The 19,736-nt window shown below is 57.6% G+C and overlaps 1 protein-coding gene across 1 annotated transcript in view; it reads right to left on the bottom strand.

Annotated features, from left to right (window-relative positions):
* Positions 1 to 19,736, bottom strand: part of CDH22 (cadherin 22) — a 67,152-nt gene that overhangs the window by 10,798 nt on the left and 36,618 nt on the right. The window contains exons 6-7 of the mRNA XM_042930791.1: positions 19,366 to 19,619; positions 10,570 to 10,706 (exon numbers count right to left, since the gene is read on the bottom strand). Of these exons, the coding sequence (XP_042786725.1) occupies positions 10,570 to 10,706; positions 19,366 to 19,619 (391 nt within the window). The remainder of the gene's footprint in view (positions 1 to 10,569; positions 10,707 to 19,365; positions 19,620 to 19,736) is intronic.

Below are 19,736 nucleotides of genomic sequence, written 5' to 3'. Positions count from 1 at the left end.
TGATCAAGCAGGCAGGAGGATCAGGACTGAGGACGTCTGGCATGAGTGTGTCACCAGCACTGTTGCCGTCACCATCCATCACCACCCACTAGGTCATCGGTGTAATCATCACTGTCACAGTCACTGTCACTGTCACCGTCACCACCATTGCCTTTGGCATTGGCACCCCTGGTATCATATCATGTATCATGGCAACCTCCGCCACCATAACCCCCAGTGCCGCCCCATCACCGTCGTCAACACCATCGCTGTCACCCATTACCAGCGCCATTGTTACTGCCATTACTCCCACCGTAAAGACCCATATCACCGTCATATCACCACCCCTACTCCCACCCCCGGCAAAACTGTCACCGCCGTTGCCATCAGCCAACATCCTACGTTCAACATCCCATCACCATCGAGCGCACAGAATGCGCCTGGAGTATCCACATCCATTATTTCAGGTACCCTGGCGGAAATCCTGGGCTTTGGTTCAATGTCGATCCCCGCTTGGCAGAAGAGAAACTAAAGCACGAGAAACATGAAAGAAATGGGCCTCTGGCACCTGGACTCCCAAACCTCTGCCCTTTCGAGAGCTGATCCTGAAAGGGCAAGACAAGGCCACTGGGTGTGAGTCTTGGCCGGGGCCCTCAGCAAAACCATGACCTCCCCACGCTTCTACCTGTGATGTCTTTGAGGTCAAGGTCCCTGTTGTATTAATCCCTGGGCCCCCGGCATTGTGGGATACGGCCCGGAGTAGGTTCCAATATATCTGTTGGACGAATGAATGAAGTCTGGGAGGACTTTCACGGAAAGAGGCTTGAATTCCTGGCGTGGCTCTGTCTTTGACCCAGTGTCTGATCTTGGGTAAGACCTTTCCCTCCCCGACATCACTTTCCACACGTGGACAATGAACGGAGAGCATAGTGATTCAGAGCAAGGTCTCCGAGACAAGGTGTTCCGATCTCAACTCTGCCACTTAGTAGCTGTGTGATTTGTGGCAGGTCGCTCGACCTCTCTGTGCCTCCACTTTCTCACCAGCAAAAAGGGGCTCCTAGTAATGGGTTGGTTAAGAGGACAGATTGAGTTAGTATCTGCAAAGCACTTAAAAGTGCGTATGTAACACATAGCAAGTGCTATATGAGGGTTTGTTAAATAAACAGACATCCTTCAAGGGTCCTTTCAGCAACGACATCAAGTGATTCAAGGATACCTCGTCCCAGCCTGTCCTCTCTGAGCAGCACCCTGCGTGTTGGCTTTTTCTGCCCCTTGCCCCTCAAACCTCTTGGGTGCTCGTTGGAGCCCTGCTCTCAGCTCTCTTAGTCATGAGTTCGTTACTGACAAGCTTTACCAGCCAGCGACCTCGAGGACTAGGAGAGGAAGCCACCCCTTTCAAGCAGTGACCTGATGGCTGGGTCTCTGGCCGGGAGCTATTTTGGGGGGGAGCCTGGAAGCTGCCAGGCAGCCAGGAACCCCATGAGTTCTGGCGGGGAGTGAGGCTGATCAGCTGCCTCTTTTCACTGAACTCAGGGGCCACCGCACACAAAGAGAAATGGGATTGGGAGGCAGTTGCAGCCATCTCCCGGGGGTCAGGGAAAGGAGGGGGGCGAGGCCTTAATTAACTCAGACCCCGACCCCTCTCTGGAGCTCCCCGTAGCCAGGGGCACCTTATCTTCTCAGCTCACCCAGACCTGCTGCTTCAGTGATTAGAGGGGGCTTTTCTGGGGGCGGGAGATTGGAGTCGTGACTGGGAATGCCCGGCAAGCCGTTATTTTTAAGAGCGTGCTGCCGGAGAACTTAAACAGACAGAAGGTGGGTGCATTTGGGAGGAGAGGAGGTGGGGAGGGTGAGGCCCGCTGCCAGGACCAGGCACCTCTCTCCCCGCTGAGGCAGAGGGAAGGGGTGATGGAGCCTATGCGCCATGCAGAAGGGGGACCCCAGAGCGGGGCGAGCTTCTCCGCGGCAGACCCGCTGTGGAGTGTGGGGGTGGGGTGGGGGGGGCTGGGTCCACTGCTGGCGAGACCCGCATTGTTGCACCATTCCTTTGGGATCTGCTGGGCCTCTTCTGGCTCTCCCCCCCCCTTTTTTTCCCCCATCTCTAGCTTTATTGAGACAGAATTGACATATGGCCTTGTGTAAGTTTAAGATGTGACGATTTGAGACACGTGTATCTCGTGAAACGTGTCCCATAACCAGGTTAGTTAACCCATCCCTCACCTCACATAATTACCTTTTTGTTGTTGTCCTACCTTAAAATGTCACAGGTCACCACTTGGGGAAGGCCTGAACCCTTTGGCATAGCTGAGGGTCCGGGATCTCAGAGGCGGGGCAGCTGAGTGAGCGGGGAAGGGGGTGCCTCTAGGTTGCCAAATTTGCCACCTGCAGAGCTTATCCCGGGGCCCCCTGAGTTTGGGGCTGGCCTGGCACCCCCAGAGCTTGTGGGCCAGCCCTCCGTCGGTCTCCGGTGCCCATGACATCACGGCGGCCTCCAGCCTGGCTGCACATTTAGAATCGCCTGGGAAAGCCTTGAGAAAGCACTTATGCCCAAGGCTTAAGGTTTTTTAACAGCTCCAGGAGTCTAATGTGTGCCAAGGGTTGCCAGCCACGGCCCCGGGTGACTGGCGGGTGGGGGGAGTCCCACCTGACGTCTTACTTCTGGTGGGCTTCCTCCAAACCCCTCCTGATCAACATCGTTTGTGATAATTGCTAATAATGAATTCGTAATGTTACCCATGTAAATGTTTCTGGGAAAAAAACAAAGACTCCATCAGTTAATGGACCTTCACCGCTGTGCGGGACGTTCCAGTTTATAACAAACTTTCGTATCTGTGACCTCATTTGACCTCAAAACAACCTGTAAAAGAGGTCTGGCTAAACCCATTTTGTAGAGGAGAAAACTGAGGGCCAGGACTTTGCCCAGAGCCCCAGGCGAGTCCGTGCAGAGCTGGGTTGGGACCTGGGTCTCCTGCCTCTCAGGCCAGTGCTTGGTCTAGACACAAGGCCGGCAGACTCTCCTGCAGCCTGGATGTGTGGCCCTCCGGCGACAGCTACTGCTCGGACCCAGGCCCAAGCCGACCTTCCCCAACACCCAGCAGCAGGTGCCCTGGGTGCCCCATGGGCCTCAACCCCCCTCTTGGCATCTATGTTCAGCTGACTGACATGCAAATTAGTTTAATTATTTCTTCTTCTAAAATAAATTATATTTTGCAGTAGCTGCAATATGTTGTGTCAGGCAAAATTGCATTCAATATTTTTAAACTAATTGATGCAGCCTTGAGGAAGGCTGATTGACAGCCCGGAGCTGAGCAGGCCTGCAGCCTTAACAGATTCCTAAATGAAAATTAAACGTGCTTCGGCCTGGTGCTTCCTCTCCGAGCTAGCTCACTAAGAATCCGAGAAGGTGGCAGGTGAAGCCCTGGGGGCCTGCGCGGCCGAGGAGGCTGGACAGTTCAGTGGGTGCCTCAGGAAGAGACTGGACTCGGGGCAGGAGAACTGCTGTACCACGTGGGCAGGTCTCCTTCCTTCTCTGGGCCTCAGAGCCCCTGACGTATAATGGACAGGGGATTGGACTGAGCGGTTTGGAGCTGAGACTTCTGGGTTTTGCTGACAATTATGAATTGAGTGCCTCCTTTGCGCCAAGGACTTAACGGTGAACGAGACCAACACGGTCTGTCAGTCTGGTGGCGGGGATAGACATCACTCCAGACTCCGATAAGAGCTAAGAGAGAAAGGTTCGGGAGCGGGGTGGGTGCAGGGACGTTTTCCCTGAAGTAAGTGACCTTTGGGCTGAGATCCAGCGAGGAAGTAATCAGGTGAGGGGGATGGGAGGGAAAGGGAACGGCATCTCCCCGAGGGGAAGGGCGGGCTGCAGATAACGAGGTCCTGGATCCCCTCCAAGGAAGACCCCAGCCCCTGGCAGGTACTTACCTGGTATCTGAACCAAACTGGGCTTGGAGGGCTGGGGGCCACTGGGAAGGGAAGAGGAGCTGGGAGCTGGCCTGGTAACTGTTAGGGGCACCCCTAGGAACGTGAGCTTGCCCGGAAAGACATCAGCAAACACCTACGGAGCATGCGCTGTGGGCCAGGGTCTGTGCTGCCCCATTTCATCCTGTCAACCGTTGTGGGAGGTAGAGACTAGCATTATTGGCGTTTTACTGATGAGGAACCCATTCAGAGAGGTCTCCTAGGGAAAAACCGATCAATCTGGGATCGAACCTGGGTCTGGCTCCAAAGGGGGAGCCTCCAGTCACCAGGCGGTACTGCCTTTCTTGCCATCTTTAGCTGTCAGAGTCCTACTCGCCTCAAAGTCCTGAACGAATGTCTCTGCCTCCTCCTGGAAGCTCTCCCTGACTGCCTCAGTCCTGGGCCATCAGAATATACACCCAAGTCCTACATGCTCGCAGGCCGCACGCAATCTTGCCGCCATCATCTCCCTGGCTTTGTCCCTCACCCACCCCTCTTTGGCTCTGCCCCAACTTCGATCCCTCAGTTCTTTGCCCAGATGCCTTTTCAGAGAGACCTCTCCCGATGACCGTATTTAAATACGCCCCTTGCCACCCCACCAGACACTCCCTTCCCTGCTTTCTCTCCATAACGCTTACCCAACACCCCCTCTGTTTTGCCTTACTCGAACTTGCTCATCACCGATCTCCCGCACCGGAAAGTAAGCAGAATTTCTGTTTTGTTTACCGTGATGTGCATGGCACATAGTAGGTGCTTAGTAAAGATTGTCGAAGGAATGGATTTCACTGTCTATGGCATCCCTGACTATGCTGGGATGCTGGGGAGGCCACAGGGAGAGACCAAGCCCTCTTCGGATGGACTGACCCTGTGGGGGCTGCACCCCCTCCAAGGTCTCTCCGTCTGGGAACCAGTCAGCCCGTGTGACCCTGTTCCTGCCTCTCTCTTTGGACTAAGGTTTTCTCATCAGTAAAACAAATAGGAGCTGCACTCTGAAGTTCTTGGCTGCCACAGAGAGAGTGAGAAGTCAGGGCGAGGAGGGAGGGACTGGCGGGGAGAGGGTGGGGGGAGGGGCGGGGGAGGGGAGGGAGAGACGTTGGGGGGCAGCTCAAAGGCACCTCCTTCCCACTCACTTGCGGTGGGGGGTGGGCAGCAGAGCCGGACCCTTTTCTCCAGTCCCCCCCCCAGCCCCTCCCTCTCCCGAGAGAATTAAATTGCATCCAAACACCAGGCTCTGATTAGAGCTGGCCAGCTGGGCAGGAAGATTTATCATCCCAATTACCCGCTGGCCAAGACAAGCGTGCAGACCGGTGAGGGGGCTGGGTGAGCAAGTGGGGGCGCTCCAGGGGAGGGGAGTCAGGGCTGTCGAAAGCGGAGTCCTTACACCCCTGCCCTGTCCCAACTCCCCTGTAGTGGGACCACCAGGTTTAGGCACCCTTCCCCGTCTCTCTCGTCTCTCTCGGGACTTTGAGATCTCTTTGGCTTCCTCCTCTGGAGGCTTTGACTTTGTTGGGGGGAGGGATGTGTAGTCCTTCAAAGGGTGAGGGGGGACTTCGGGGTGAAACAGGAACCCTGGAATGGGCTGGGTGGGAGAGAGTTTTCCTTCCTAGGGCTGAACGGGTCCTGGAGACTCCACGGACATCACGAACCCTTTATTCCAGGCGTCATCTGTTAGGTACTCAGATGGCACAGGATTCTGGGAGGCACCCATGGCGCGAGGAACCCAGGCCTGGTTTACATACCTCTGGTGACGGGGAGTTCAGTGCCTTTCAAAGCAGCCCCTTCCATGCAGGGTTGTGCCAAGCCTCTCGCCCAGACTCTGCTCCCCTGGCGCCTCTTCCTGACCGTCCTAGCCCTGCCCTCACACCCCCGGTTCGTGTCTAAGCCTGAGTCTTCACAACGGCCTCCCCTCTGTTTTCCTGCTCCAGGCCAGCCCCCTCCTGTTCAGCCATGAGCCCAAGCGAACGTTGGGACCGCTCATCTGACCATATCAGTCTTCTGCTCAAAGACCTGCATTGGTTCCCCATTGTCTCCAGGAGATGTCTGGCTCCGCACAGGACATCCAAGGCCCTTCCTGTAGAGGACCAGTGAGTTTCTGCATGCTCGCCTCATCGGCCTGCTGCAGCCGGCCCCCAGCCCCGGCCCCTGGCCACGCTCCGTCTCCCTGTTCTCAGAATGGCCAGTGGACTGCCCAGCTTCTAGGTCTTTCTGCCTGGAGCCTCCAAACCCTCTTTCCTCAGCCCTTTAGACCCAACTCACATGTGCCCTCTTCTAGGAAAGGCTTTTTGCCTTCTTCCCCTCCGGGTGGGCAAGTCCCTTCATGTTCCTCCTGAGTGTCCACTGTCCCCTTACTTCCACTTTGTGTTCTAGCTGACTGTTGGCATGTCTAGCCCCTGCCCCACCCCCCCTCCGTGAGCTCGGAAGGCAGTGGCCAAGCCTTGTTTACCACCAGGTCCCAGCACCCAGCCCAGGATGGGTGGTGGCCAGAGGCCCTCAGAAAACACTGGCCCAGGGTAGACGTGGGGGAGGGGCGTGTCCTTGTGGCACCGTCTCACTCCTCTGCAAGCCCTCACCCCCATCCCTGCTCCTTCCTCCAGCCTCCTCAGATCCCCCTTCTGTTGTCCTCCTAAGGAGCACTGGACTGGGAGTCATAAGGCCTTACTGGTGGACTTGAATAAGTTGCTTCCCTTCCTTGGGTTCAGTCTCCCCAGCTATGAAGCGGGGGCGGGTGGCGACTGCAGTCCATCATCTCTGACATTCCTTCTGCCCTCCGATTCTTTCTCTGGCTACAAATAGCACGTACTGTGCGTTGGGAACCATGCTAGGCACTTTGCATGCACAGATTAAAATGTACACGACATGTTCGACATGATGTCTGGCATACCGTTAAGCGTCAAATAAGTGGAAGCGGCTATTATCGTAAAGCCATCGTAAAGTTATGTTTGCAGCCATCTAACAACAGTGCCACTTTACAGATGAGAAAACTAAGGCAATGAGCGGGGGGGACTGACCTGTCCAAACTCACCCAGCAACTGGCACAGAGTTCTTGCCTGCCACGCCCCCTGCTTTCCTAACTGGGCGGGTCAGCCCATTCATCCGTCCATTTGGTAAATATTTACACACGCCTACTAAGTGCCAGCCCTGCATGAACGGGGCAGATGCAGATGAGACCCTGCCCTCATGGAGGGTACCGCTTCCTGGGGAAAAGAGATTAGCTGCACACGTAAATGCAGATGTAAATCATAACGCGAGCTCCGTGGTGTGACGGAAAAACCAGGGTGCTGTAAGACGTACTCGGCCTGGGGTGACCCAGATGGGGAAGCTTCTTGCTAATCTGGTTAACTCTTTGCTGTTCCTGGCAGCTAGTGACCACCCCCTCCAGACCAGCGTAGGGCCAGACGATGCTGGGGGAGGGGGCCGGATGCAGCCCCTGGCACCCCCATCCCTGGCACTGGCTTTCCAAGTCCACACCCCCGTCTCTTTGAAGACTGTCCCTTTACAACTGCCCTTTCCACCGAAGGATTCAGACACAAATTGTACTTTAAATTCAATATTGGTCATTAATATTTCATGATTACAAAACGTTAAAGATAATGTCAGTGGAAGCAGCGTCTGCATGGGCAGAATGGATGACTCAGAAGTTCGGGGAGAGGGGAGCCGGCATACTAAGTGGCTTGGGAGTCTTTGAGGTAATCCAGTATGACAGTGGCAGTGGCTCCTGACCGAGTGCAACGTTCTCCAAGGGGGCTCACCAAGCTCCGCCACTGTGTATAAATATTTCCCCTCCGATTCTTGTCGCCTCGTGTTTGTCACGCCCGAGCAAGTGGGGCCACTGTGACCCTGCCAGCATCCTCGGTTTCTGAGCAAGTCGAATGGATGCTTCCGCAGGGGGGCATGGGCGGGCAGACCCACTGGCATTGCACTTGGCTGGCTGCTGGGAGGCAGGAGGGCTGGGGTGGAGCCCTGGCGCCGCACGGATTTGCTCTGTGACCATGGTGCCATCGCTGTTCCTCCCTGAGCCTTTATTTCCTCATCTGTAAAGTGGGGATAATCATTTTGCCCTTGTCTCACACCCATGGTGAGAAGCTGGAGTGGGTGGGTTATTTGTGACACTCTCGGATGTGTGCCTGGCACCAAAGAAACGCGACTCGAGGGGCATCTGGGGGCGAGCCGGGCTTTGGGGTCAGACAGGCTGGGGCTGGGAATGTGGACGAACGACCTCACCTCCCATCCACACGTTGGGGATAAGGGCAGAGCCGACACCTCTCAGGTGGGAACATTCAGCGAAGGCAACACTGTAAAATGCCTTGCGCCGGGTTGGTGCTTAAGTCAAGTGCACAGAGTCAGGATCAATACATACCACTAATCGAGCACTTATTAAGTACTAGGCTAAGTTCTTTCCATGCGTGATCCTACCGAATCTTCCCCCCAGCTCTGTGAAGTGGGAGCCATTCATTTTCCCATTGATTAATACCTGGTGAAGGTTGGGCAGGGGTTGTTGATTGCAGCTCAGAGGGGGAGGATGTCTAGCCCAGTAATCAGTCTTCTCCCTTCCGAGCCTCATCTACCCCATGCTCAGCTGCTAGGGACGGGTGGGTGGGGGAGAGGGGTGGGGCTGGCTGCAGAGAGTACCAGGAAAAGGGAGCCCACGTGGCAATGGCGTAGAGGGAACCAGGCAGGCTTGCTGCCCTTCCTTGGGCCAGTTTCCTCTCTGGGCCTCCATCTTCCCGTCGGTAAAATGGGTGCTGATAGGTTACGGATCCTGATTCAATAAAAGTCCCCCCTAGAAAGCATCTAGCCCAGAACGTGTATTAGGTTAACGTTGTAAAATGTTTGTGGGAGGGGCCCCTCCACACTCTCCTGTGCGATGGCAGCGTTACCGACTTTGTGTGCCACTCTAGCTGCTTTCTGAAAAGAGACCCACTGGCTTCACCCAAGAGTGGGGTATCAGGCAGTGTGACAGGCTAGCGGGGGACACGTGTTTGTGGGCAGGGAGAGGAGGCATCTCGGCCCAGCAGCCAGGCCAGTCCCCCCAGCCGCCCAGGGAGCAGGTTCAGGGAGGTAAGGGGGGGGAGCTCTCCTCCCCCCTAGTCCAGCCGCCACTTCCTCTCCAGCCACCTTTCTTATCTCCCTTTCATGCGGCGGAGGAGTGGATTCAAAGGCTCCGGAGCAGCAGGCACGGAGGTTTGAGCCAGCTTTGTATTTTCTTTTAAACTGAAGTTGAAAGAGACCAAGGGAACTTCAGCCGAGGGACTTCCTTGGCCCACGGGCCAGTGGGGCCCGCAAAGTGGGAGGGGGCCAGCAGGCGGAGGAGGAGGAAGGCTGGCAGGGGGGCTCACACGGCCCGGAGGGGCTTGGGGCCGAAGTGTGCAGAGGCAAGCCTGAATGTCGCCCACCCACCCGAGGCTCAGAGGCTCAGAGTCTCTCTGCTGTGTCAGGGCTGCTGACAGACAGCTCTGCTGGCTCCTGTAGCCTGAGAGCTGATGGGGGGCGGGGAGGGGGGAGGCTTGGGGCTTGGGGACCAGGGCCCGGCACTCTCCCCTCTCCTGGGGCTCTGTCAACCCCTGCGCTCTTAGCTCCTCACTTCCATGGCCTTACTTATCTGGACCCCATGCACAGACACCCCCCCTTTTCCCTCCCAGCCCACACTCCTCCCCGGTTGCCCACGCACACACGCCCTCTTCCAGAAACCCAGGCCAAGCACCTCAGAGTAGTCCTGGACCCCTCTCCATCTCTTACCTCCACGTCGGTCATTCTGTGGTGCCATTTTCAGCCTGTCTCCCAAAGCTGATCACAGCTCGCACCCTCCGTGGCTGATCGCCCTGGCCCAGGCCACTATCACATTTAACTTCCAGTTGAGCCCCTGCTTTCCCCCTCAGCCCTCAGTCTATTCTCGAGCAGCCACCAGAGGTATCCCGTCAGGCAATGACCCCTCCTTGGCTCAAATGGCGACACCATCCCGTGATTCCCACCTCATTTAGAGTCGAGTCCAAAGACCTTACAATGGCTGATCACTCTGCCCCTCACCAACCATGCTGGTTTCCTTGCTGTTCCTCCAACGTGCTGGGCCAACTACTACCTCAGGGCCTTTGCACTGGCTGTTCTCTGTCCTTAGAACACTCTTCCCTTAGACATGGGACTGACTCCTTCACTTCAGTGAGGTCTCTGTTGAGATGTCTCCTTCTCAGAGAGGCCTTCTTCTAAGAGCACCAACACCCTCTTCTTCCCAGTCCCTTTCCCTGGCCTTCCTTCCCGGTTTCTTACTAGCCCTTCACACATCTGACATATGCACACCCTTCCCATCAGTTTGCTGACAGTCTAGCGCTCCCCCACAAAGACAGGAGCTTTTCTGTCTTGTTCAGGGCTGTATCCCCAGCCTCTAAAACAGGACTTCGTATGTAATGGGTGCTCAATAAATGCTCAAAGAAGGAAGCCAGCTTCAAGACCGGCTCTTCGCCTTTCAGCTTGGGATCCTTCCCAGGTCTTTGCTCCTGCCCATCAGCTTTTGCCTCCTGCAACTCAGCCATCAGCGCTGGGTTTCTTTCTCTTTGCCCCGCCTCAGCCCCGCCCCTCACTCTGCCCTCGTCCCTCCCCCACCCCATATCCGCCCCGCCCCTCCCGGCTCACCAGCCTCCATGGCCAGCACCGTGATGTTGTGCCAGCCCGCGGTCTCGCGGTCCAGCCCCTTGCCCGTCACGATGGCGCCCGTGTCCGCATCGATATCAAAGATCTGATCCAAATCCGAGTCACGGTCAATGGCGTACCTGAGGGAGGCAGGGAGGGGCTGATTGGAGGTGTCCTGGCATCAGGTGGAGCCCATGCCCATGTCCCCTCCAACCCACCCTAAAAGAGGGACCACCTGCCAGGGAGACCCCGGGAGCAGAGACACTCTTTCCAACAGAGGAGCGGTGGAAAGGGATCTGGGTTTGGATCTCTGCTGCACCGGTACCTGCTGTGTGACCGCGGGCACCCTCAACCTTTCTGAGCCTCAGTTTCCTCAGCTGGGTAATGGGGCTAATAATTTGCACCCCACAGCTGTGAGGGCTGGAAGCGGGCAAAGCCCCTGGCACAGCGCTATAGCACCCGCTGCGCGGGGGCGGGGCAGGCAGTCCGGGCGGGGAGGGAACAGAGGTGCAAAGAATCCTTCCGAGAATGGCGGGCAGGGATTGTTCAGAGAGTGGCAAACGGTGCCAAACGCGCAGAACGGGGAAGCAGGCAGAGCGTGGCCCCGGCCCCCCCCCACCCCGGGCGCAGAATTCAGGGCTTGGACGTGTCCCGGGGGGGAGGGGAATTCGGAGCTGGAAAGAGGGGGTCGGCGTGGAGGCCCCAGCCCAGGGACCCGGGCTGAGCGAGTGCGGTGGCGAGGGGTCTGGGCGGCGGTGAGGGTGGGGGTGGGGGTGGGGGTGGGGTGGCCCCTCCCCGCCTGCGCAGCACGCGCGAGCTAATCTGCGGCTTTTCAGTTGCCGCGTGAAAAAGCCCTTTGTTCCGCCTTCTTCCCGGGCCTTTGTGCGGCGGCTCCAGGCCTGAAAGGCCCGTGTCCAACACATGTCTCGGGCGGCGGCCCAGAGAGGCCCCGCCAGCTCCGGCCGCCGCTTCCCGGCGCTGATAACGCGGGCGGGGGGCGCCGCAGGGCCGTGCGGCCCACAAAGGCCTCGAATGCCAAGCAAGGGCGCATTGTGCGACGAGGACAAAGAAGCTCAGCAGGGCGGGGCTCAGCCTGAGCCGCCAGGCCCCTCCCACAGGGCGGAGAGGGGCCCTTTCCCCGTCTCCCAGAAGGGAAACTGAGGCCCAGGAAGGTGAGGACACGAGAAACGCCCCCTGCTGGAGGCACAAAGTCCCGAGGTGAGCCTTCAGTGGGGCTTAGCTGCATTACCACACTTTCGGGGGCCTCCGTTTCTGCATCTGTTAAATGGGAATGATGACACCCAGTGGAACTGACGGGTCTGAGACAGAGCTGGGTTTGAATCCTGGCCTACTTCCTCTACCGGTGTGACCTTGGACAAGCCACTGACCTCCTTGGCCTCTGTTTATCTGGAAAAGCGGGTGATTTATACTCACCTCACACCGGTGTGGGTTAGAGGAGCTAATTCATGGGACTGGGCATAGGTGACAGCCCTTATTCTTTGCATAGTTACTAGGATGGGGGCAAAGGCAGCGAAGGCAAACTGTGTGACCAAGTATAAAAGGCTATGCCTGTGGGGATAGTGGGCACTACAGCCAGGCTCCCCAGCCCCCACTAACTCTCCTGTCCCTCAGCTGCTAAACCCACATCCTCCTTGCCCCTGACCAACCTGGGCCCTCCTGACCCAGGTGAAAGTGACCTAAGATGACACTTCCTTCCACTAGACAGCACTTAATAGTTTGTAGCCTGCTTTTCCTGCAGCCAGCTCTCTGTGCGTTCCTTTACGCCCAGACATTGAGTGCCTCCTCTGTGCTACGTCCCGGGGATAAAAGGGCAAAACGAGATAGATGAGGTGACCACCTAGCATCCTGTGATGCTGCTGGGATCTCCCCCGTCTTACAGAGGAAGACACTGGGGCTCAGAGAGGAAACTTGCCAAGCTTAGGACTGCCACGTACGGTTGTGCAGGCTGTGTCCTGCACAAAGGTACCAGGCTGAAGGGGTGAAGCGGAGTGAAAGTCTAACCAGTCAGTGTTCAGCTTGCCAAGCCACGTGTCCTAGCTGAGGGAGTATCTTCTCGGAGAGGGATTTTTTTCCTTATTTATGCAAAGATGCCATGTGGGCTAGTGATGACCCTGCCTAAAATTGCACAGGGACTGTCACAGAATTGGAATTTGTACCCAAACTGGGGACTCTATACCCAGAGTTCTTTTTAGCTCGTTGAACCACCCGAAACTACAAAGCACGGTGCCTCAGATCCCCTCTGCCCCCAGCCTGGCCCTGACAGATGTTGGGGTCCAGAGGAGGAAGAACCAACCTCTGAGTGTCAGCTCGGCTGGAAGGAACCTCCTCTTGGTTTTACCGGTGGGAGAACAGAGTCCAGGAGAAGGCCAAGGCCTGCACAGCCTGGGGCTCCTGATCACTGGGGGGGAGCCGGGTGTGAGAGCTTGTGGAAGGATGCCTACCACCTTCTTGCTTCTCCCCTTCCTGCTCAGACCTCCCTCCTGTTCTCTCTCCTCCAGCTTCTCTCTTTTGTTCCCTCCTGGAGGGGAAGGGGGCGGCTGGAATCTAAGTGGAGGCAGCTGTTCCCAAGGCCGTGGGGCGGGCCGCAGGGACCTGCCATTAACCAGCAAAAGACTTGGGTCTGCAGGTCAGCGTGGCTGGCTGAGCCCAGGTGGTTTTGTTCCAGCTCAAGAAGCCAGCCAGTGAGTGGGAGGGAGGGGTGGAGGGGCGCGGCAGGAGGCAGGGAGCACGACCTGGCAAACATGGGGGGGGGGGGGCGGGAGAGGGGAGGCTTGTGGACCTCACGTGTAGGTGCATGAGTTGTGCGGCTGGTCTGTGTTGTGGGTGGAAACCGTGTGTGTGTGTGTGTGTGTGTGAGAGAGAGAGAGAGAGAGAGAGAGAGAGATAGAGAGATACTGCTGTGCTGTTGGAAAAGGAAACGCTCGAGAGAGGCAGCCGCTTAGCCCTGGGTGTGGGTCCAACTCTACGATGCCCCTGACAAGTCACTTCCATCTTTGAACCTTAATTTTGAGCAAAATGGAAATGATAATCCTACCTTGCGAGTTGCTGGGAGGATTAAATGCCTAGCTGGGGGATAAGGTGCCTAGCTGAGCTCTAGGAAAATTACTCGGTGAGAGGGAACTATTGTTATTCTAATTATTATTCAGAACCGTCTGGTAAGGGGTACGCAGGAGCCCCTCCCACCCAGAATGTGGTCCGTGTGCTCTGGGTTGTGGGGGGGGGGGGGGGTTGTGGGAGGCACCCTGTATGGACGGCCCAGAGTATTGCCAGCGGGCTGAGAAGGGCAGGAGGCAGCTGTGAGTCTGGAAGGTCCTGCTCCTGGTTCAGTCCGCCAGGGCCTGGAGGGCAGGAAGGGGAAGCAGCACAGGTGTGGGTGGAGAAGTGCAGCGAGAGTGTGGGTAGGTGTCAGCTAGTGTGTGTGTGCGTGCGTGTGCATGCTTGTGCACGCGTGCAGGGGAGGCTCCGGGATGGAGGTCTGGAGTGCCGATCTGGAGCCCAGCGGCCTACGTTTGAAATCTAGCTGTGTGGCCTTGGGTAAATCACTTAATCTCTCTGTTCTTCAGTTTCCTCCTCTTAAGAATGGAGATACTGTCAATACCTGCCTTACTGCTGACCCCGCGGTGGCGGCGAGGATTAGACAAGCGACTAGCGGCGCAACACTCGTGAGAGCACTGGGCACCTGCCGCGTGCCCGGTGGGTCAGCTCTGATGCTTTTTGCCAGGCCTGCGGGCGGGCTTTACACGCGTGAGCTCCTCAGATCTTCCCGGGTACTCTTATCACCCCCATGTCGCAGATGAGGAAACTGGGCTCTCAGAAGCCGGATGCCTTACCCTGGGGTCGAAAGGGCTGCTTAGTGGCAGAGCCAGGTTCCCAGCCCACACGGGTCCAGGGCCTCAGGTCTTAAGAACACGCCCCTCAGGGCCAGCCGGGTACACCTGCGGGCACTCCCACACACTCTAACAGCCCCAAATGCCACTGTCGTCAAGGTTAAGGGTGGGAGGAGTGGGGAGGGTACTGCTTCCTGGCCCCGGGTGTGCGTGTGGCTTTTCTCCACGTAACTGTCTGCATAGACAGCGCACACAGGCACGATAAACAGGCTGAGGCTCCCGCGTGTATGGCCTGCCCAGCGCTCCCCTGTGGGCTCGGTAGGAGGCTACTGGAGGGAGAATCTCTTCAGATGCAAAAAGGGGCTCCCCCACCCGCCAGCAGGGAGTCCCCTCTGCCCCCTCCACCCTGTCTGTGACTCTTTCTCTCCTACCCGCCCACACCCCGCCACCCCCAGCCCCGGCTTAAGACACCCACTTAAAGCCCAAACATGATGCCTGGGAATTCGAATGTGGTTACTACTGGCTGCGGAATGAAGGGTAGAAACGGGTGGCCAGGCCACGAAGAAAAATAGTAATGTCCATTTCCTGAGGGCCTACTATGTGCCAAACAAGCCTCCCTCCAACCCTGGGAGTGCCAAGCACAGAACCTAGTAGGACACAGGAGACATTTAATACCTATTTTTTTTTTTTTTTTTTTTTGAGTAAAAGCATGAGGCAGGTACTATCGTGATGCCCATTTTAGAGATGGGAAAACTGGGGTTCGCTGTGGGTCCATGATTTTCCCACGGTTCTATAACTGAGCTGGGATTCCGAGCCAGGCCCTCTTTGATTCCAGAGCCTACGTACTTTCTGCCGCACCCCACTGTGGAGAGCTGGGAGGAAATGAGATATTTGCTCCCTCTGGTCCGGTGTGGGCTTGGCTGTTTTCAGTGTTCAAGGGAGACCTGGCGGGCTGTAGGGCTATGCTGGGCTGATCAAGGGCCTCTCTGCCCCTCAGAGAGGAGCCCATCCGAGCACCGTCCTTCCTCCCTCCAAAGCTTCCAAGGCTTCCCATCGCCTAAGCAGAGTCCCACTGCTTCGCCTGACGTTCAGGGTCCTTCCCAGCCTGTCCCAAGTGCCCCTCTGTCCTCATCGCCCGCACACCCTGACACGAGCTCGTCCAGCTAATCATCCTGCGGCTGGACTTAACCTCCTGGCTCCATGGCTCTGTTCCTATCGCCCGGCGCTCCCCGTCACCCCAACCTGGAGCGCCCTCTCCCTGGTCTAACCTCGCCTCTTCAGCCTTGCTCTGGGGCCGTCTGGGGAAGCCTGGGCTCACTCCCCTCCGTGGCGCGCACCGATTACTTGCCCTTCCGTGGAGTTCTGTACTCCCCCAGCCCCTGCCTCAGGCCAAGACCACCGGGACTTAGATCTGTCACTAGATGCCTTCACGTGGGGGCCTAGCCCTCCTGTCGGCCCGTGTCTGATTCACCTCTGTGTCTTCCGCACCGGGGAGGACACCTAACCACACAGAGAGTTAGAAGCCGGGGTGGAAACGAACCGGAGGCTGGACTCAAGAAGCTGACAATAATGGGTGAAACCATTCCTTCCTCTTTCAAGCGGAATGACACTGGGAGAGTCACTTCTCCTCTCTGTGCTTCAGCTCCCTCTGTAAAACGAGTATGATTCCTCCTGAGGGGGAAATGCCACAATGCGAGGCACCGTCCCCTCTTCCCAGTGCAGAACTCAGAAAGACATCACTCTGTGTATCTGCACCTCTGCATCCCCCAGGTGTCTAATGTGGTAAGCAAAATCTCCCAGGACACCACTTAATGTCTTCATCTCTAGGAACATACCAAGCCGCCCCTGCCTCAGGACCTTTGCACTCGCTGTTCCCTCCACCTGAACCTGACCGCTCTTCCTCACAGCTTCACAGGTCGGCCTCTCTCTTTATCTGATCTCAGCTCATCTGTCAACTCCTCAGCTACTCATTCCATAGTAGCCCCTGCTGCCCCAACCCTCCTTATCCCATTACCCCGTTTACTCCCTTCATAGCTCTTCTCTGCAATTATTTCAAGACTGTGTCAACGAATGCTTTACTACTTGTTGACTGTGTCCCCGCCCCGGGAGAAGGCAGACTCTACACGTCCGGGGAAGAGGTTTTTTTTACCTTTGTAGGTGGTGACTTGAGTCCCTGACCCTTAGAGATCAGGAGCTGGGATACAAGCTGGGCTCTGGGCAGTACCTGGGTCCCATGAGGAGCCCTTCTGTCTCTCAGTGGCACCTCACCGGCCTCTTGTTTCCATGTCTGTCCTCTGTAGACGGGGGTGCTCCTCCCCAGCTCTGCCCTTGGCTGAGTCAGCTTCCCCGGGCCTGGCTCAGGGCCGGGCAGGCATGAGGAGGAGCTGGGTAAATGTTTGTGGTGTTAAATTGGACCTGTCTCGAGCTCCTCGCTGAGGAGCCCCAGGGAAGGGGCCAGCAAAGAGAGATGAAAGAAGGTGAGAAGCTGGTTTCAAAGTTGGCCCTTTCCGAGCAGATAAAAGCCGGAGGAAAGGGAAGCCAAGGGAGGGAGGAGGGGGGAGACTAAGAGGGGGTGTGAGAGCCACACTGCAGGGGAGGGGAGCAGGCAGACAGGAGCACTAACCTGGGAGGCAAGGACTCAGCTCCTACTGCTGGCTCTCAACTCCCTGGGAAGGTTCCGGGGGCACCTCCTCCCCGGCCTGGCCCTCAGTTTCCTCCCAAAAGTGGGTGTCGATTCCCTCCTGGGAGAGGTCTGCGGTCCAGCCAGAGGCTAGGGAGATGCCGCCAGATGCCTGGGCGGAAGGGCATCAGAGGCGGCAGGACGGCTCTGGCAGTGAGGAGGGCAGGGGCGGCCCAGGCCCTCTGGACAGAGGCCCTCGAGGCCTGTCACACTTGGCTTTTGCTGCCTCGTCTCCCTCAGTCCACTGTAGCCATCACAGCTGCTCTTCTCCAGGCACATCTACCACTCCTCTGCCTCCATCTGTCTGCACATGCTGTTCCTCTGCCTGGAATGCCCTTCACCTCGTATTTACACCTGACCATACACAGGGACCAGCTCGGTTAGTTTCCTGCCTCCTCCAAGGAGGTCTTTTAAGACCCCTGAGGGCATTTCCCAGTCTGGGAGCCCACAGACAGTGGCAGGATGGCCTCTCTGCGTCCTCACCCAGGGCCGCCATGTAAGATTGCACAGGCTGTGCACTGTACAACTCAGGGAACCATTCCCATGGATGGTGATGGGAATGTTACCCATCCGGAATTGTGTAATGCAGAGATCCTCAAACTAACCTCCTTTCTCCCTCTCTTCACTGCTCAGCCATATAGTTGGTTCAGGGACTACTTACTGATTATGTACAGGGGTTTCGGGGAGGAAGCAGGGAGCTCAGGAATCTCCTTCCTGTCTGTCCAACAATGGCCATTGCCCCTACCCCCTGACGTCCTCTGGATCAGTTTCTGCTGCAGCCTTTCTTCCCTTCTCTTCTGTCCGACCTTCTTCCAGCTTGGGTCACAGTCAGGGACTCCCCAACCCTCCCAGGGACACCGACAGAGCTGCAGCATCCCCTCCCCTCCACCCTCCTGCCTCCCTCCCTGCTCGCCCCTCTCTCTCCCTGTGTCTGTTTCTCTCTCTTCCCCTTTCTGGCTTTCTCAGCAAATCTCCGCTGATTCTACATTGTCAGGTAGGCCCTCTGCCTCTTTTAGGTACTCCTCCTCTTTCCACTGGCTCCCCCCTCTCTCTGGCCTCCTCCTCCCATTGGGGGTCTCTCCCCATCCCCTTGAGTCTCTCTCTGTCTCTTTTCTCAGTCTTTCTCTGCTTTTCTATTCCAGTCACTCACCATGCAGGCAGTGAGTGTCCACTGAGTGCTGGGCGTCAGGCTAGGCCCTGAGGGTAAACAGAATCCCCTACCCTCACGGAGCTTATCTTATAGTGGAAGGGAGACACGCAAAGTAGTCAGGAAAATAGGTGGCATGTTAGATCGTGATGCGGTGGGGCTGGGGGTTGGGGTGGGGGTCGAGCAAAGACCCGGGGGAAGTAAGACGACAGATTGCGGGGGTACTAAGGAGGGGAACGTTCTAGGCAGAGGAATCAACAGTCACAAAGGGCCCGGAGGCCGAGAGTGAGCTTGGTACATCTGTGGGGCTGTGAGGGGGCCAGTGTGGCTGAGCAGAGAACTAGGAAGCAGGGCCATGGGAGCAAGGGTCAGAGAGGGTACAGAGCTCATGGCTCTGGGGGTCATTGTGAGAGCTTGGTCTTTTATTCTGAGCCAGATGGGCGCCTCTGGGTGGTGGTTGGGGGGTGGGGACGCTCTGAGCAGAGGAGGGCGATGCTCTGATTTCTGTTTGGGCAGGATCGTGAGCCTCCCGGGCCAGTTCCGGATTAAAGAGGGGGCGGGGCAGGAGCAGGGAGACCTGCGCGGGGTAGGGGGAAGTGCAGGAATGGGGGTAGCAGCAGACGTGGAGAGAGGCGGTCAGATTCTGGATAGTCTGCTAAAGTGGGGATGGCGGGGACGTGCCGGTGGTTCGGAGGGAGGTGTGAGAGAGAGGCGGGAGTCAGGGGGTCTCCAACATTTTTGATGTGAACAACCGTTAGGGTGTTTATGTTTTTGTTTTCTTTGGGTGGAGAGACCTGGGGAGCCAGATGGCCAGGTGAGCAAGAGTGTGGAATCGGGGGTCATAGGCATGTGGACGGATAGGCTGAGGGCACCGAGGGAGCCAGTATAGACAGAGGAGAGGGGCTGAGCCCGGTTCACTCTGCGGCGTCTGTCGCTCCTGGGTCTCCCTCCTTGTCCTGAGTCCCTTGCCTCTCGGTGACCGTTCTCACACCCGTTTCCTTGGTCTCTGTGTCCACCCTCCTTCTCTCCCCGCCCCCCCCGCCCCTCCCCCTGTGCCCGCAGTCCGTCCGAGGGGCGGTGGCGCGATAGCAGGCAGCAGGCGTGGCCCCGGGCGGGGGTCTCACCGGACGGGCCGGTTGGCGGCGTCGGGGTCCCGCGCCGTCACCACGCCGACCAGGGAGCCCACCTGCGCGTCCTCCTGCACCTCCAGGAGGCCGGAGGGCGGCCGGAACTCGGGGGGCTCGTCCACGTCGGTCACGGCCACGCGCACGATCGCCTGGTCGCGGAACGTGCCCAAGTCAGCGAAGCGGGGATCCACGAACTTGTTGAGGGCCTCCAGGACCACGGTGTGCACGGGCTGGGACTCGAAGTCCAGGCGCTGCGGGGAGGGAGCAGAGGGCGGGTGAGGGGGCCGGGTGGGGTCCGCGTCTGGAGAGGAGGTGAGGGGGGCGGGCCCAGAGGGGGCGGGGCTGGCCCAAGGTCATGTCGACCCTGC

Source organism: Panthera leo, chromosome A3, assembly GCF_018350215.1.
Source record: "Panthera leo isolate Ple1 chromosome A3, P.leo_Ple1_pat1.1, whole genome shotgun sequence".
In the NCBI taxonomy this organism is placed as follows: Eukaryota; Metazoa; Chordata; class Mammalia; order Carnivora; family Felidae; genus Panthera; species Panthera leo.
Note: the sequence above shows the minus strand (reverse complement) of the source record. Positions and strands in the feature narration are given on the sequence as shown.